Raw genomic sequence first — 17,987 nt, 5'->3', positions numbered from 1 at the left:
ACTGGAGGCTCCGGTGTCAGCACAAAGACAGCATTCGTGGAAGTGGGAGAGGGACAGCTGTCTGCCTGGCCTTCTGTCTGTCTGACCGGGAAATGAGTGCTGCTGATAGACTGGACCACAGATGTCTGCATCCCTGTGGGCCTAAAAATCTCCTCACTGGCCTGCCTGAGAGGAAAACGTGGTCCAGCTCCAAAAGGGGCCCGCATGCACCCCTCCTGTGCAGTGAGGACAGTGAGCTCGCCGTGGGTGGGTCGCTGAGCCCTGCCTCTCCCTGCATAGCTGGCAGACGCATTTGAGCTCCATCCAGTACTGGGGCCCGTGCATGCTGTGGAATGCTGTGTTCACGGGACTGTGGTTGAGCCCTGCCCTCTCTCCAAACATGAGCTTCATTTCTTTTCCATTATAAAATATAGGTCCGGGGCACCTGGGTGGCTCAGTGGGTTAAGGCCTCTGCCTTCAGCTCAGGTCATGATCTTAGGGTCCTGGGATCGAGACCCGAATCAGGTTCTCTGCTCAGCAAGGAGCCTGCTTCCTCCTGTCTCTCTGACTGCCTCTTTGCCTATTTGTGATCTCTGTCTGTTAAGTAAAAAAAAAAAAATTTTAAAAAAAAGTATAGGTTCATTATGGAAAAATACCAAAAGGGAGAAAGAGAAAAGATTCCACTGCAAAACAACCTCTGTTTAGTATTTTAATAATTTCCTTCCAGTGTTATTCTAGGTATATCTACATAACTTACATACTCTGAGCCTCATTTGGGTTACTCACAGTGTACCCAACCTATCTTTGTGTGATCTGTTCGCTCTTGGATTGAAATCTCCCACGGGGACCATGAATGGTCAGTTTCTCTTGGCATTTCTGTTGGTATTGGCTTCACATATTTCTAAGCTATGCAGTTAGGCATATGTAAATATACCTCTAATCATTGTTACAGCCTCTTGGGGGAGTTGTACCTTTCATTAAGGTTCAGTCACCATCTTCATTTCTTTTAATGCTTTTTGTCTTGAGTTATGTCTTTTTTTTTTTTTTTTTTTTTGCATTTTGCCTGGTTTCTTCCATCTCTTTTATTTGCATCTTTTCTTTGTCTTTTAGCTGGATCAGAATTTTGTTATGGCTTAAGGGAAGTATTATATCACTTTTCCAAGTTATTCTTGGAAAATATGATCTTAGTGGACCAAGTATCTATCGTTCCAGTGTGTTGATGTGACTTATTTTACATAACCAGTCTCCTATTAATGGTTATTTAGGCTGTGAATATTTTTTATATTATCAGATAACTCTGTGTTGAATGTCTTTTGAAGACATTTGTCCTTTTTTTTTTTTTTTAAAGTACTTTCCAAATGTGCTTTCTTTTCTAATTATAGAGCATCTTTTTAAAATTGAAAAACAGGGGCGCCTGGATGGCTCAGTCATTAAGCATCTGCCTTCAGCTCAGGTCATGATCCCAAAGTCCTGGGATCAAGCCCTGCATCAGGCTCCCTGCTTCTTGAGAAGCCTGCTTCTCCCTCTCCCACTCCCCCTGCTTGTGTTCCCTCTCTCACTGTCTCTCTCTGTCAAATAAATAACATCTAAAGAAAATAAAAATAAAAATAAAATTGAAAAATAGAAACACAGAAAAGGGAGTAAAAGTCACTTATAACCCATCTCCCCATCATTAAATATCTTTTATTAACATTTTGGTGTATACTCAGACAATCTTCTCTTGTGTTATTTTTTTTAGGCAAAGTCCTAATCATATGTATATATGTATATACTATTTTTATATAGATACGATCTTTTAACATGTTTTGTCTTAACTGCATAAAATAACCTTATGGAATGAGAATATACTTTCATGTCATTAAGTATTTTTCACAAGCCCAGTTCTTAATGAATTCATATCGTATTTCATCAAAAGAATATACCAGGTTTTGATTATTCACTCTTGTTTTGTTGAACATTTAAATTGTTTCCATTTTCTACCATTATATCCTGTTTTAAACATCCTGATTGCAAATCTTATGTGTGTCTGTATTCCTTCCTTTCTTCAATGATATTCCCAGAAGTGGAATTTTGGTCAAATGATGTAAATTCATCTGATGTCTCTAGAGTCAGGCCTCTCTTTGTGGTGTGTACCTGTCTTGGGCAGAATTGCTCCTCTGTGTTCTCACATCCTAATTCTAGACTCATAGTCACACTTTCCCCTCTCTTTTCCCACCGTTTTTCGCCCGCTGGGACATCTTCATAGGATAGCCCTTCCCGGGGGTCCCTTGACTTTCCACACAGAACAATGTTGTCTCTTACTTTTCTTGGTATGGCTAGCACTACATGTGACTACATGTAACTCAGAAATTGACAGTTACTATTATTATTGCATTTATTACTAGAAAAGTTGGCCATTGCTCTTCCTAGGGGCTCTCCAGGAACCGGCAGTGGGTGCCCACCTAGTAATATTATATAACTGGGCTCCTTCACAAAAGAGTATCTACCCTCTCCCATTTGTATCCCCTTGGGAAGGATTATTATGGTTTAGGAAGGGTTTCTGGTAACCACAGTCTCTCACTGTTCCATTTCTGAGCCCTTAGAGCTGCAGAGTATTTCATTTCACTGAGATGCAGCAGAAAATGGGATACATTAGTGTTCTCCATTTATTATTCATTATATCTACTGTGTTATTTGTTCTGCTCTAGACTTGTTGAGGGAGGTAATCAGGAGACAGTGCCTACTCTTGAGAAGGATTAAATCTACTTAAAGTTGTCTAAGATATATCAGCAAGTAAAAAAATAAAAAATAAAAAGGAAATTAAAAACCATTGTATCCCAATCAATAATATGCATTCATTACAGTATATAGACAGGAAACTAGGAATACCATCAAATTCTTAATAGTGGTTATCTCTTGGGAATACAAGTATAAGTGACTTTGACGGTCCTTTTGTTTTCTGTCTTGTGTTCTCCTTCCCCCCCTCCCCCGCCGCCCCATTACATAAGAATTACAAATCAGTAGAGAATGAATAAACAGGCTGGGTCTATTGACTTTTATTTTTTGCAATATATATTTCTATCATGTTTGAATTTTTTAAATAATTATATATTATCTTTGCAACCAAATAAAAAAAATGTATAAGATTTTAAAATCTTAGATGATAAAAGATGCTAGAGACAGGGAGCCTAGTAGTGGCCGGGTTGTGGGGGCTGGGGGTATGGGTAAGGGAAGGCTACCTGGCAAGTGTGGAAGGATTGGTGTTGGGCCTGGAATGGCTCAAAGCTGATGAGGGGAAGGGAAAGAAGGCGTTTCAGATTTGAGGAAGGAGCGTGAGAAGACTGATGCCATCTAGTTTGAGAATTAAATAGGAAGAGTACCCAAGCCCCTGGGCTTAATTCCCATGTGCTCAAAACCATGATTTTCTTCTCCAGGGGCCTCAAATTTTGTCTCTTGGTCCAAGATCATACACTTTCTATAACTAACAAAAAGTCTTTGATCCTAAGTAATTTGGTAGATATGGAAATAAGCTTGGATGTGTGTGTGTGTTGGAGGAAGCAACCAGAAATCCCATTGCCTTGCAGTCTGGGAGGTAAGGGTATAGCTAGGAAGGGACCTGTAGTCCACATCAAGAGGAACTCCTTACATTCTGTTGATCTTTACTATTCCTAAAGTAATAGTTAGACCACTGTCATCGTTGACTACTGTAATTCAAAGCTTGTCTTTTTTTTATTTAGGAATAACAGCTTCCAGTAATTGAGTATTTACAATGAGCCAGGTTCTGTGCAGGGTACTTTATATTCATGGCTTCATTTCATCTTTTCCCCAAGAATGGGAAGGTAGGATTTAGCTCCACTTTATAGGGGAAGAACCTGAAGGTCGAAATATGTGCCCCAAGTCACACAGCCAGTAAGTGCAGGAGCTGGGGACCTGCAGGGTTTTCACGGCGCCTCTCCTGGGGTTGGCTTCTGCAAAAAAGTCAGCTGGTCATAATAAAGCCTGCAGTTTACCAGGCTCCAAAAATGATGGCCCGACTTTGGGTGTAAAGCATCACATCGCACTGTTGCTCCTTACTCTTTGTTTGCCTGCGTGGCAGAGACAGCCGTCATTTCCATTTCAGCTCGTGGAATATTGTGTCATTAACATTATTGTCCAAAAGCCGGTTTACGGTGCCTAATGAAGAGGTTGGGCTGTGGTCCCAAGCCTCTGGAAGGCTTCCTAAATTTTGTTTAGCACTAAGAAAATTGTATAATATTTTCCCCGCACCTGAACCAAATATTTTCTTCAGCTTTTCATTCATTCTACTCAGAATCTCTCTCAGCTACAGGATGTATGGGGTTTGATTTTTTGCCCTGGGTCTGTGGGGTTGTTGTTGTTGTTGTTTTTTAATTGTGAAGTGATTGGGTGCCTTTTGACCATGTTTTTAATATTCATTATTCTGAACCAAATTCAAATATGATTTTATATTTATAGCACCACTTCAAACTCCATGTTCATGGTCTTGCGCATTTGTCTACTGTTTTCATTTTCTCTTAGTTAATATTTTTTATAGAAAATCTGGAAAATAAATATAGAGAAGCATGGAGATGAAAATAAGAACATCCGTAGCCCATCATCTAGGGGTAATATCTATTAACACGTATTTTAAACAGGGATCTTTCTTTTCTTAACGCTACATGTGAGACTTGCCCATTATCATTAAGTTTCTCTTAAAAGAATGTTTTTAACAAACACATAACATTCCATTTTATGATTACACTGTCATTTATTTAACTATTCTCTATTGGCCACTTTGGGCTCTTTCTAGATCTATTGCTTTTATAAGCAACACCATGCTGCTGAAGGTTTTCTTCCCCTATCAGTTATCCTAATGGACGTCCCGAAGGAGACATTTGGTCCAAGTAATTCAAAGATGTGTCTGCTGTTTGCTAATGAATGAAAACATATATAAACCAGCAGAAATGGTGGCAGTGCTGCCAATGGTATGATAACACTGATAAGTAACGTCTGTTGCTTATTGCCCACATACCAGGCACTTGGCTAAGCCCTGGACATATTTTTTTTTAAGATTTTATTTATTTATTTGACAGAGAGGGAGATCACAAGTAGGCAGAGAGGCAGTCAGAGGGAGAGGGGGAAGCAGACCCCCCCACCAAGCAGAGAACCCAATGTCGGGCTCGATCCCAGGTCCCTGAGACCAAGACCCAAGCCGAAGGCAGAGGCCCAACCTCCTCAGCCACCCAGGCACCCCACCTGGGCATATTTTATCTTATGTAATCCCTGCTGCAACTTTGTGAAGTACTCATTACTATGTCCTTTTATAGATAAGGAGACTGAAGAAGTGCCCGGGTGGTTCTTTCCGTTAAGTGTCTGACTCTTGGTTTTAGCTCGAGTCATGATCTTGGGTCCTGAGATCGAAACCCACATCAGGCTCACAGTGGGCATGATGCCTGCCTAAGATTCTCTCTCTCCTTCTGCCCCTCCCCCACTTGTGTGCACATGCTCTCTAAATAAATAAAATATTTTTTTTTAAAACACACATAGTTAAGGAAACCGAGATCCATGGGCATCTGGGTAGCTCAGTGAGTTAAGCCTTTGGCTTTGGCTTAGGTCATGATCCCAGGGTCCTGGGATCTCTGGGGGCTCTCTGCTCAGTGGGGAGACTGCTTCCCCCTCTCTCTCTGCCTGCTGCTCTGCCTACTTGTGATCTCTCTCCCTTCTGTCAAATAAATAAATAAAATCTTTTTTAAAATGAAATCTAGATGGAAAGAAATAAAAAAAAAAAAAAAAAGGAAACTGAGATCCAGAATGATTAACTTCCCAAGGTCCCTTAGCTACCAAGATAACTTCAAGCCGTGTCTGTTTTACTCCAAAGCCTGTGTTCTCAGCCAAGATCCATGTACTATAGTCAAAAGACTAGACTTAGTTCCTATTCCCACACTTACCTTGGGCCAATCGCTAAATCTCCTGTCGCTCAGATTTCTAATCTATTAAAGAGGGCAAAAATGCAAGAACTTGTCCTGTTGCCTCTCCCAAGACGAGTGGGAGGGCCCAAAGTAATGGAAGCCACAGACCTGAGAAGTGTTATTTCTCCATTTAAGTTAATGGCTCTCATCAAGCCTTTTGTAAGAGACTCCTCCAAGACGCTCTTCAAGAACATTTTCCAATCCCAGCCATATCTACTGTACATTTTGGTTTAACTCATTGTAGTAGCAACATAGAAACCCATTTTCTTCTGACAGTCCCACCTTAACCTCCAGTCCATTTAATAATAAGCCATCTGCTGAACCATCGCAATGGTAACTGCATTGAACTCTCTTTATTGGAGCGTGTTATCTTTAGCGGTAGAGAACCTTCTGTTTTTGGAAAAGGGCGAGGGAGCTCCCCGCTGAACAGGCGGCATTAACAAATTAAATCTGTTCCATCATGCCTCACCTGCTGGGTTTACATTTCCTCTGACACATGTAAAGGGTCCCTCTTTTCCCACCTGACAGACAGTCCCCTTTGCACCTGCAGCATCTTTTCCACATACCCAGCTCAGGCATAAACACAAGCATCCATTTCCTAAATCTGCATTATCTGTGCTTATTATGGCTCTTGTTATTTTAGCTGCCAGTAATTATGAGCTTTCGGTTTTTGACTCATTTGCTATGCTGGTTTCCCTCATGGAAACTCTTGCTTGTCCTGGAACATTTTTCATTCCCCACACCCAGAGGGATCGAGGTACATATTTCTGTTTTTATGCCATCTCTCCTAAGGCTGGGTCTCTCCTAGCCACCATGGACTGGTGTTTCTCACCGTAGGGGACATTCAGCAACGGAGGTGTTTTGGTTGTTGCAACTGGGATGGGGACACTACTGGCATCTAAGGGCTAGTGATAAACATCCTGCTAAACATCCTGCAAGATACTGGATAGTTTCTCACAACAAAGAATTTTCTGGTCCAAAATGTTCCTGGTGGCAAGGTTTAGAAGCTCTGTCATGGACTGAGAAGCAGCCTGAAAGTCATGTATTTGGGCACATGCTTCCTACCACACTGTGACTCTTACAGTAGGGGAAGCAGGATAGGCTATTGGTTAAAATTGTCAGCAGGGGTCTGGGACGATGTGGGGGGGGGGGGGGGACTGAAATAGACCAGACCTGTACCGTCATTCTGAGTTCACCATTGACGTGGGTCTAAATTCTGAAGCACCGTTCATTAGCTGCATGACCTTCAGTGAAGCGTTACCCTTTCTGAGCCTCCAGTTTCCTCCTCTGTAAAACAGGGCTAGCAATCCTTACTTTTTGAGTATACAAGGTTCTAAAGCCCCCCTCACCATACCCAGCACACACAAGCATGGCATTCACTCATTAAGCAAAATTGTTGAGCTCCTCCTATGTGTCAGTTGCTAATTAGTCCAATAGTAAACAGAACAGATAGATAACCTTGCCTTCCAGGAGATTACCCTCTATTGGGAGGAGACAGACGTGTCAGAAACTAGTAAATGACATCACACAGCCCATGGTGAAAACAGAGGAAAATAAAGCAGGAGGAGGGGATGGGCACTGGAAGGGACATAGCTGTTCTCCTCCCTCAGGCATCCTCTTCTTTGGGGTTTTTCTCCTAGCAGTAGTCACATGTTCCTTCCCTTGCTCCAATGCATCTAATTGTGTGCAGTTGTACTAAGGAGTGGTAGAGGTGTTGGCCATGGTGTATGGTCTTGAATACCTGTCCATGGCTTGGGCCTGGTTGGCTATGAGCTGTCCTCAGGGCTAGCCAGCTGCCGACCTCACACCCAGTCAGCATTCTTTATGCATTTTTGGGATTCTTCTTTTCAGCATCCTTCCCCTTTCCAAGTGGAGTTAAAAATAAAACATTTCTTTTAATCCAGCCTAACTAAAGGGGTGAATCTGAAGTTTGATTGGTCAAAGAGTCACTCAGTCATTGTTCCTAAAAAAATAAGTAAATGCTCTCCCTCCCATAACTGGCCTTAAACCCTTAGAAGGCTGCAGCCTATATCACTGAAACCTCCCCTCACTGCATGATTGGCATATAGGTAGCAGGTGTACAGCCCTCATTCTGGAGGGCTTTGGAACAAAACAGATCTAGTTTTGAATCCTGCCTGAGCAAGTGCCTTCGCCTCTCTGAGCCTCAGTTTCCTCATCAGTAAAGTGGGAATAAACACCCCCCAACCCGCACCCCACTGAGGATCAGTGGTTGTGAGGATCAGAGAATTCATCAGAAGTGCTAAGCGTGGGCAGGCACATAAAGGCCTCTCTCTGATGTGTGTGGTGAACTTTGCCTAGTCCCTTCACCCTTTGTTCCCAAGCCCAATACTCACTAAGGAAACACAAAACAAGGAATTCTTAACAATAGAGCTCGCATAGCTCACCTCTCTCTTGTTCCTCCCCAAAATGCAGCAGAAAATTATCTCCAATTCTCTGGGAAATTAATTTCTCAAGAAATACATAGAAATATGCTCAGTCTTGATCATAGGGGAAGGGAGGAAATAATGAAACAAGATGAAACCAGAGAAGGGAGACAAACCATAAAAGACTCTTAAACTCTGGAAACAAACTGAGGGTTGCTGGAGGGGAGGGGGTTTGGAGGGATGGGTTGTTGGGTGATGGATACTGGGAAGGGTATGTGCTATGGTGAGTGCTGTGAATTTTGTAGGACTAATGAATTACAGAGCCATACCCTGAAACAATACATTATATGTTAATTTTTTAAAAAATTTTTTAAAGTAGAAAGAGAGAATAGTCAACATTGTTAAGTGGCTCTTGTTCTCCATATTCAGAATAAATTTAAAGCTATTTTTGAAAGAAGGGAATTACCCTTTCCCGAACATCTGTGATATACCAGGATTCACATACATTATCTTATTTTAATCTACAGACTCTAGTGACCCAAAAAGTCACTATGTGGGGGCATTATTAGTCTGTTGGTTGTCATCATCAAGTTTAAAATAACCTATGACTTTTGTCATTTCTACTGTCACAAAATAAACTTTATGCTCCTTAAAAAAAGATATGTTCAGACTTACATTCCAAATATGAAACTGAAGTCAAGGTATATAGCTGACCCTTGAATAATGCAAGGGTTAGGGATACCACCACCCCCCACACTCTGAGGAGAGATTAAGATCCATATATAACTTTTTTTTTTTAAGATTTTATTTATTTATTTGACAGACAGAGATCACAAGTAGGCAGAGAGGCAAGCAGAGAAGTGGGGGGGAGGAGGGAGCAGGCTCCCCGCCAAGTGGCTCAATCTCAGGACCCTGAGATCATGACCTGAGCCAAAGGCAGAGGCTTAACCCACTGAGCCACCCAGGTGCCCCCATATATAATTTTTGACTCCCCCAAAACTTAACTACTAAATAACCTGCTGTTAACCAGAAACCTTACCAATAACATAAATAGCCAACTAACACATCTTTTGTATAAGTATTACAAAAGCTGTAGTGGTTTTCCCTATTAGATTAATGATAATATCTTGTTGATGAGAGTGTGGGTAAAGGTAATTCATATACCTTTATTCACAATAAAGTTTGAAACAGACTGTCTAGAAGTAATTTGGCAAATTTGGCAATGCATGTCAAATGCTAACATGTAGATATTTCTTAGATCATGGAACTCAGCTTAAGGAATCTGCCTTATAAAAATAGCACAACTACATAAAGGATATTCACTGAAGGACTTTTTGTAATAGCCAGGCACTGGAAACTATTTTAATGTCCATCAGTGGGAGGTTGATTAAATCCATGTGGTCCATCTGGACCATGGGATACTAACTCTACACTCATTAAAGAGAAAGATTTGGGGGTGATGAAAATACTTTGTAACTACACAGAGGTGGTGTTTGCACAACATTGTGAATGTGCTGAATACTACCAAATTGTTCACAAAAATGGTTAATTATGTTATGTGAAATTTACCCTTATAAATTATTATTATTATTTTTTTTTTAAGAATGAGTCTTACGTGCTAATATGGAGAGACATACTGTTGAGTGAGGAGAGAAAATACTGTTTTTTGTGACTGTTGGCAGGCAAATGGCATTTAAAAGTTCTGGAAAGATCTAGAACAGGCTTAATAGCAGTTACTTTTGGAAAGTAGACAGGAGAACAGGGGAATTTGTACTTAGTTTTATATACTTTTGTAATGTATAAAAATGTTTATACTTTCATAATGTATGAAAATTTAAAATTAGCATAAGTTACTTGAGAATTGGTGGTGGGGAGGGGGGAATTTGAAGTTGGTCAGGGGTTGAAACTGTTACCAGGTGGGCGCTTGAATCTCTCCAGTGAAAGTGGAAAATGTCTTTCATTTTGAATCTTATTTTTGTGTTTTCCTCTCTTTCTGCTCTTTAATTCCCACCCCGGCTGTAATCAGAACCAAAAACTGAGATCAGTGAGTAACCTGATGACTCACTTTGCTTGTTTTGACCTTTCCGTGCCTGTGGCTAATTGATTCTGAGTGCCGAGGATCTGCAGCATTAGTCTGGTCACAGTTTATAAGGGCCTATTTTCAAGAGATCACAAGGATTTGTGAGATATCATTAGTAAACCACGTATTTGGTGCAAGTTCTTTCTTGACCAGCATCGGGGGCTGATCCAATGATCATGAGCTCACTAATGAGCCCAGGGGCTCTTGGAAGCCTGAGGAACTCAGGTTGCTACTTGCAAACAGCTAACTTCCTGCTTCAAGAGGGTTGTGATAATACCTTGAAGCCCCTTGGAGATTTCTTTTTACATTTGTCAGTTATTCATTTTCTCTTAAATTATAAAAAATTTGTAAAATAGGATAAAAAGTCACCTATCATGTCATCAGGCAAAAACAATAGAATTTTCTGGCATTCCTTTCATATCTTTGCTCATGTCCTTTTTTTCATAACTAGAAACAGTATTCATATGCTGATTTTAGTTTTGATTTTAACTTACATAGAAGGGATTTTTAGCTGTTAAAGTGGTCTCAGAATTGTCCAATTGGCTAGATAATATACATCAAGCAGATGAATTATAACTTATTTAACAATGCCCTTATGTTGAATAGCTCCCTTAAAATTTTCTTTGCTTTCTTAAATTTTATTGTTGAATCTCAAAATATGCCTTAGGATATCTTAGTGATGACAGCTCATATGTCACATGCAAAATCAGTTCTTCCCCTCAGGAAGTTTATAGGTCAGAGCAGGTGACCAATAAGTGTAATAAAATGTGATCATTGCTATATCAGAGATATGTACAAATTGCTCTGGGAAAGTGGTGAAGGTTTCTTAGAGAAGTTTGAGTTATATCCTGAGGACACTTAGGAGTTAGCCAGCTAGTAAATGAAAGAAAAGCTTCCCAGGAAAAGAAGAGGGCTTAAAGATAGTACAGAGGGATGGCAAAGCATGAGGCTTTTAGAAAGTGGCAGATTGCCTAGTAGGGCTAGAGAACCAAGGACTCACAGGTGAGTGGCAGGAGGTGATTCTAGATATATAGATTGTGGTCAGATTACAAGAAGCCTTCTATGCCAAACTAAGGAGTTGGAACTTCTGAAGGACATAGATATGTGGCCACAGCCATGTCTTACTAAATTAGAATGTGGTTTTGAGCACAACACCATCTTACCGCTTTGGCCAAGTTCCCAATAAGAGTGTTGAAATCTAGGTTGAAGGCTAAAGATGATGCACTTAGCTTTCTTCTTGATCATTTGTACTCGTCATGCGAAGGTCCTGTGATAGCATGTTTCAGCCACAAGAGTGGATAGACTTCGGGTAGTCAGACCATCCCAAAGTCTACCAGCGCCTCTTTGGAAAATAAGAAAATACCTTAGGGACCGGCATAATTTGCCGTCAAGATGGTATTTAATATACGTATTAGTTGGTACTTTTCAAAATGACAGAATCCCAACTGAGGTTAATGTAAACAGAAGGGGGGATGTACTGGCCCCTTAATCTAAGAGTGGCTCTTCCTGGCTTCATGCACAGTGGTATCCAGGCCCTTAAACAGTGTGGGTAAAGCTTGCTCCCTCCCTCCATGGTCTCTCTCCCTCTGTCCTTCATGCTGTGTGTCCTTTTATTCTCCTTGAATACTAAATAGACTTATCCACGTGACAAGAGAGAGCTGCTGCAAGAAATTCCTGCTTATTTTATCTTGAGTTCACAACACTAAAGGAGTAAAGACCCTTCCGCTCATTCTCCCATGAACCGCTTAGCACATTTCGGAAAATCAGGAGCCCATCCCTGAACCAGGGTGGAGGATGACTCTGACTGGTCAGGTCTGGGGCATCCCACCCAAACTGTGCACCAAGTGGGATACCCAAGGACAGCAGGCTTCTGTTCCTCCGTGGTGGAGGAGAGTGGGAGGACAGGCCAGATGTAAAGGACATCCCCTGCTGTTAACCCTTGTTCTTCTGAAGAAGGGGAGTGTCCACTGGAAACAAGTAGATTCTGTGGCTTCTCTGAGAGCTGCCTTTGTGGCTGTTTCTGTGCGGTGTCCAGGTCTTACAGAACGGATACTCCCAGGACATGTGAGAACGCAGCCCCTTTGCACAATTTCCCTTAGCACGTAGGTGCAAGCAAATACCCCACTTCCCAAAAGGCCTTGTGGCATTGTCCTCTCTTTCGTGTGAGTATCTGATTTATGTTCTGTCAGTGACAGGAAGCTGCTGTAACGATCCATCCAAGTCCTGCCACAGCCCCCGTGATGGTTTGTTTTTCTCATTGTTTAGCGTTCTATCAGCTTCCGCAGCGAGAGCCGTCCTGACATCCTCGCCCCCCGACCCTGGTCCAGAAATGCCGCCTCCTCAAGCACGAAGCGGAGAGACAGCAAGCTGTGGAGTGAGACCTTTGATGTGTGCGTCAATCAGATGCTTCCGTCCAAGGAAATCAAACGTCAGGAGGTAGGCTCGGGACCCAGGAGCTGGCCCTATGTCTGGAACAAAGTGTGCTACAGGCGAGAGCCAAACTGCGTCTATACCACAGGCTCCTAGTCAGTTCTTCGTTGCATTTGTAGGAGGACAAACAGGGCTGTCATGCCTTGTAAGGAACTGAGAACCCAACATCCAGCTGGGTGGGTGGCCTCTGCTTTAAAAAGAAACTAATGTGAAAATCTGAATTTACAAAGAAAATGAATCAGGAAGTGTCTATTTAGCATCTTGGAGCTCACAAAAATAATCAGTTGAGTTATATTTTGATAGTAACTTCTAGAATATTTTTAAATAGTTTATGAAACTTTGATTTAGTTTTATGGAGAACATATCTAGGGAATGCAGCTCATTTCATGACTTGTCAGTTTTCTGTATCAATAGCTCTAAATGACTATGGTCATATTACCCTTTATAGAAACTTGTCAAATTCCAGGCTGTGCCAAAGCACATCTAGTGCATTATCTAGTGAAACCCTTGGAACATCTATTTTTGTGGAAAACCTGACATTGGCAAAAGGAATACTTGACAAGTTTCTAGGTTTGGGCTCAGCAATTCCTTTCTAGGAATCTGTCTGCCAGACACACTTAACACAGAAGAAAAGATATACATGTAAGCTTATTCATCACACTAATGCTTGTAATAGTGCTGGAAAGAGCCTGAACTTCTATTGCCAGGAACTGGCTGAATAATGAATATCTATTAGATACACATGGAATACAATGTAGCAATCATGAGAGGGGCTGATAGGCATGTATGGCTTAAGTGGGTGAGGCAAGGCACAAAATAGGGTATATTATGTCCTTTTACCATCCATGTGAAAGAACAAAGAAAAATGAATATAGGTGTGGAGGTGCACATATTTGCTTGTAGAATCATAACATATTTCTAGAAGGATTTGCAAGGAACTGGTAATATTGTTGCCTCCTGGGAAGGAACTGGGTGGCTGGATAGAGGTAAGAAAGAAAATTGTCACCATGTGCCCCTTTGTGCACTATAAATTTTGAACTGTGTTAATGCATTACCTATTTAAAAGAAATAATAAAGCATTTTAAAATAATACGTGCACTGAAAAAAAAAATCTGTGAAGAAATATGGCAAAACCCTAATAATAGTTAATAAGATGGTATTATGGGTACATTAAAAGTTTCCACTTTTGCTTTCTTGTGTTTTTCCAAGTGTTAACTGTATGCATATAACTAGTATGATCTGGTAGTGGGAGGGAAGGAAAGAGGGAGGGACTTGTTCTGCAGATTGGGAGATTATTAAGGTACAGTGAATACAAGTTCACCCATCTAGAAAAGTTACAGAGCTGCGATTTGAACCCAGGTCCTGCCCTACTCCAGAGCCCATGGTCTTCATGGTGACACTGTGCTGCCCCACAAGAGATATCTGATGGTGATGTTTCCCAGTATGGGGTTCTATGGTTTTCCTTTCCTGAGGACCACATTTGGTCATTTGGACCATCAGACCTATTCAAGTAAATTCTAGTAAAACAGATGTATAAGGAAATCTGAGGAAGGTCTAAGTAAAGTCTAGTCAGTATATTGAGCCAATCCATTTCCTGGTTTTGATAACGTTCTATAGTTCTGGAAGGTGAGTAGAAGGGGCAGAGGACCTTGCTGTTCTATGTTTACAACTTCTCCTGTGAGTATGTAATTATTTCATAATAAAAGGTTCAACGGGGCGCGTGGGTGGTTTAGTCATGGGGTGTCTGCCTTCAGCTCGGGTCATGATCCCAGGGTCCTGGGACTGAGACCTGCATCAGGCTCCCTGCTCAGTGGGGAGCCTGCTTCTCCCTCTCCCACTCCCACTGCTTATGTTCCCTCTCCCGGTGTCTCTCTCTGTGTCAAATAAAAGGAAAAAAAAGAATGAATGAATGAATGAATGATTGGTTCAGTAAAATAGAACACCAGGTGAGCATGAAGTGGAGGCTTTACTGGGCCTGGGGAGGACTTACCATGCACTGGCCTCCAGCACGGTGTTCTGTCTCCATCTGCATTACCTGAGAGCAAACTCCTTGTCTTATACTCCATCCACCCCAGGGATGGAAGGTGCTCTCCGGCCTGCTCACTTCTTCCCTTTAGTCTGAAAGAAATGAAGGAGTCCCCAAACCATCCCTCCTATTAAAGGACTAAACATAGAGGCCTTTAACAATGTTTGCCAACAGTTTAGACTCCCAGATGAAAGAGTGAAAGAGTATTCTGCACATCATAGCTCTTAAATTATGATGGCTTAATAGAGCCAAATTAGAAACGGTCCATTTACACACTCATACACACAGCTGGTGCCTATAATTTTATTTATTGTACCGTGTAGGGCTGAGAAGTAATTTAGAATGAATTAACTTCACCAGACATTTAGAGTGATAAAATATTGGATTCTTCCTACAATTCCAGCCTCAAGACAAGTGGCTGATAAGAATAAAGCTTTCTGCTAAGATTCACCTTCTGTTGAGTAGAACAAAGACAAATTGTGATGGCCCAATTCATAATACTGCCACGACCACCACTGAGAACAGACCTGAAATCCATTTGTGATGGTTGCTGCACACATGAGAGACCCAGACTCCCACTGTCATTATTTTGCCTAAAATACTTCCCTCTTGTTTGGCTGTACCCAAGTTCTGTAACATGAAAGATGACTTACTGGGTTGGAAACATATGTGGAACCCCTTTCTCCCATAAATGGGTGAGTACATTATATAGAAGTTTTGCAAAATTCTTCCTTTATAGGTTTTAGCTACTTAGATGCATTTGCTGCAGGTTAATTTAACTTTTTAAAGTCCTTTAAAAATGCTTAAGAAATGAGTAGATCTGGGTCTTTGAGCAACAGAACCAGCACTGTTTGAATTTGGGCTCATAAATGGAGTGTTCAGTGAACGTGTTCTGTCTTTGCTTGCAGGCAATCTTTGAGCTTTCCCAAGGAGAAGAAGACTTGATAGAGGACTTGAAATTGGCAAAAAAGGTGAATTTGAAACCAGTGGTCATTTGGGCCACCTTCTTTTTTCTTTTTTTTCCTCATGAATAATTTTACAATTCTAAGAAAGTGTTCACAGAGAGTGGCCTAACTTTCCATATTTTTCATTGTCTGTCCTGCGGAGCCTCCTTACCCATGGGAAAGGGCGTGCAGACATCTGAAACTGGAATGGTGTCTTAGAAATAAAGTCACTTGAATCTCCTAAGTAGAGAAAGTGGTCAAGCAAGGCGACTGCATAATATCATGTGACATGCGTTCTTTTATATAGAACTTGTGTTTTAGTCACACTGTGTGCAGGAAGGGAGAAGGAACCCATGCTTTGTAACCTGTGCTGTCTGGACAATAAACTTTTTCCTCAAAACCTTTCTGTCCCAGTGACCCCACCCCCCACTCCCTAAAGGCTGAAATCCAGACTTCTTCATCTGATATTCGCAGCCCCCTTTAAAGAATCACAAGGTTTGCGACACCTGAGTGGCTCAGTCAATAAGCATCTGCCTTCGGCTCAGGTCATGATCCCAGGGTCCTGGGATCAAATTCCGCATCGGGCTCCCTACTCAGCGGGAAGCCTACTTCCCCCTCTCCCACTCCCCCTGCTTATGTTCCCTCTCTCGCTGTCCCTCTTTCTGTCAAATAAATAAATAAAGTCTTAAAAAAAAAAAAAAAGGAATTGCAAGGTTGGAAAGAGTCTTTAGTCCCTTCTTTCAAGTGTCCTCTGTCCAGATTCCTGCTGGTATGAAGTCCTGTCTGTAGCAGTCCCAGGAGATGGCCATCCGCACTTTGCTTGGACACAGTCAAGAAACTGAGTTTTTAGACAGGGCTGGAGGAGGAGGAAGATGGAGATGACAAAAAGGCATTTAACTCTATAAGACGTCTTGCTGTGCATTTGTTCAGCTCCTCCTTCCTGTATCAAGGTTCCCCAATGCTGAGCACCCTAAGGATGTTTTACTGCCATCCTTTTGCTTACGGTGGTTCTACCTTCTTGGAAACCCTTCCTTTCCTTCAACCATCCATATCCAGCTGTCCTCCAGGAACTAGCTCAGATCTCAGTTCATTCTGCACCAGTACTTATGCCTCCTTCTCCATCCCAGGCATGCCAGCCAGACAGCTCTTCTTAAATCTCCCTGGACCGCTACAGCTTTAATTCTCTCACCTCTGAGCAGTTGTAATTGGATCAGTTTTTGCTGCTATGTGACATCCCTTGTGTTTTTAGTCTTGAGATTTTAAAAAGTATATATCTAATTATCCACGTGTTTTTCTTATCTCCCGATTAGCTTTATAAATCTCCATGGAGGCAGAGACTGTGCCATCCGAGTCTTTGTTACAGCAACTTGGGTATAATTGTGTGTTCTTGCTCAAGTATCATTAATAGGCGCGTCTGGGTGCCTCGGTCGTTAAGCATCTGCCTTCGGCTTGGGTCATGATCCCAGGGAGCTGGGATCGAGTCCCACATTGAACCCCCTGCTCAGTAGAAGCCTGCTTCTCCCTCTCTCACTCCCCCTGCTTTTGTTCTCTCACTCACTGTCTCTCTGTCTCTGTCAGATAAATAAAATCTTTTTTTAAAAATTACCGTTAATGGGACGCCTGGGTGGCTCAGTTGGTTAAGCGGCTGCCTTCGGCTCAGGTCATGATCCCAGCGTCCTGGGATCGAGTCCCACATTGGGCTCCTTGCTCCGCAGGGAGCCTGCTTCTCCCTCTGACTCTGCCTGCCACTCTGTCTGCCTGTGCTTCCTGTCTCTCTCTCTGACAAATAAATAAATAAAATCTTTAAAAAAAAAATTACCGTTAATAAGAGAAGATAAAATTGACAGAGATTTTGGTCTTTTGGCTTTGGAACAGTCGTAAAGGATGCCATCACTTTTCTTTTCCCTTTCTTCCTTTACTTAGTTTAAATATGGACTCATTGAAAAAGAACCTACTAGTAGGTTCTATACTAGTAACAAATCCTGTATAAATTTGGAGTTTTTCAAGCTACAAGATCTCCAATATGTTAAATTTTAAAACATTATACAAATCAGATTAGCTCTGTACTTAGGATTTGTGCTCTTGCCTCGATGTATGATATACTAGAATTAAAAAGCTTTTTTAAAAATCTGCTTTGGTTTATCAACAACCACAAACAGCTCAAGGCAATCCTGGATTCTCATCTGGTCTGGCCACACC

At 41.6% G+C, this 17,987-nt stretch overlaps 1 protein-coding gene across 5 annotated transcripts in view; it reads left to right on the top strand.

Annotated features, from left to right (window-relative positions):
- ARHGEF3 (Rho guanine nucleotide exchange factor 3) overlaps positions 1 to 17,987 on the top strand; it is a 314,187-nt gene that overhangs the window by 274,088 nt on the left and 22,112 nt on the right. For all 5 annotated transcript variants that reach the window (XM_059161242.1, XM_059161244.1, XM_059161241.1 and 2 more), the window contains 2 exons: positions 12,654 to 12,824; positions 15,753 to 15,815. In XM_059161242.1, coding sequence (XP_059017225.1) covers positions 12,654 to 12,824; positions 15,753 to 15,815 — 234 coding nt within the window. The remainder of the gene's footprint in view (positions 1 to 12,653; positions 12,825 to 15,752; positions 15,816 to 17,987) is intronic.

This window comes from Mustela lutreola, chromosome 2 (assembly GCF_030435805.1).
Source record: "Mustela lutreola isolate mMusLut2 chromosome 2, mMusLut2.pri, whole genome shotgun sequence".
NCBI lineage: Eukaryota > Metazoa > Chordata > Mammalia > Carnivora > Mustelidae > Mustela > Mustela lutreola.
The sequence above is the reverse complement of the archived record's forward strand: the minus strand, read 5'-3'. Positions and strand labels throughout refer to the sequence as shown.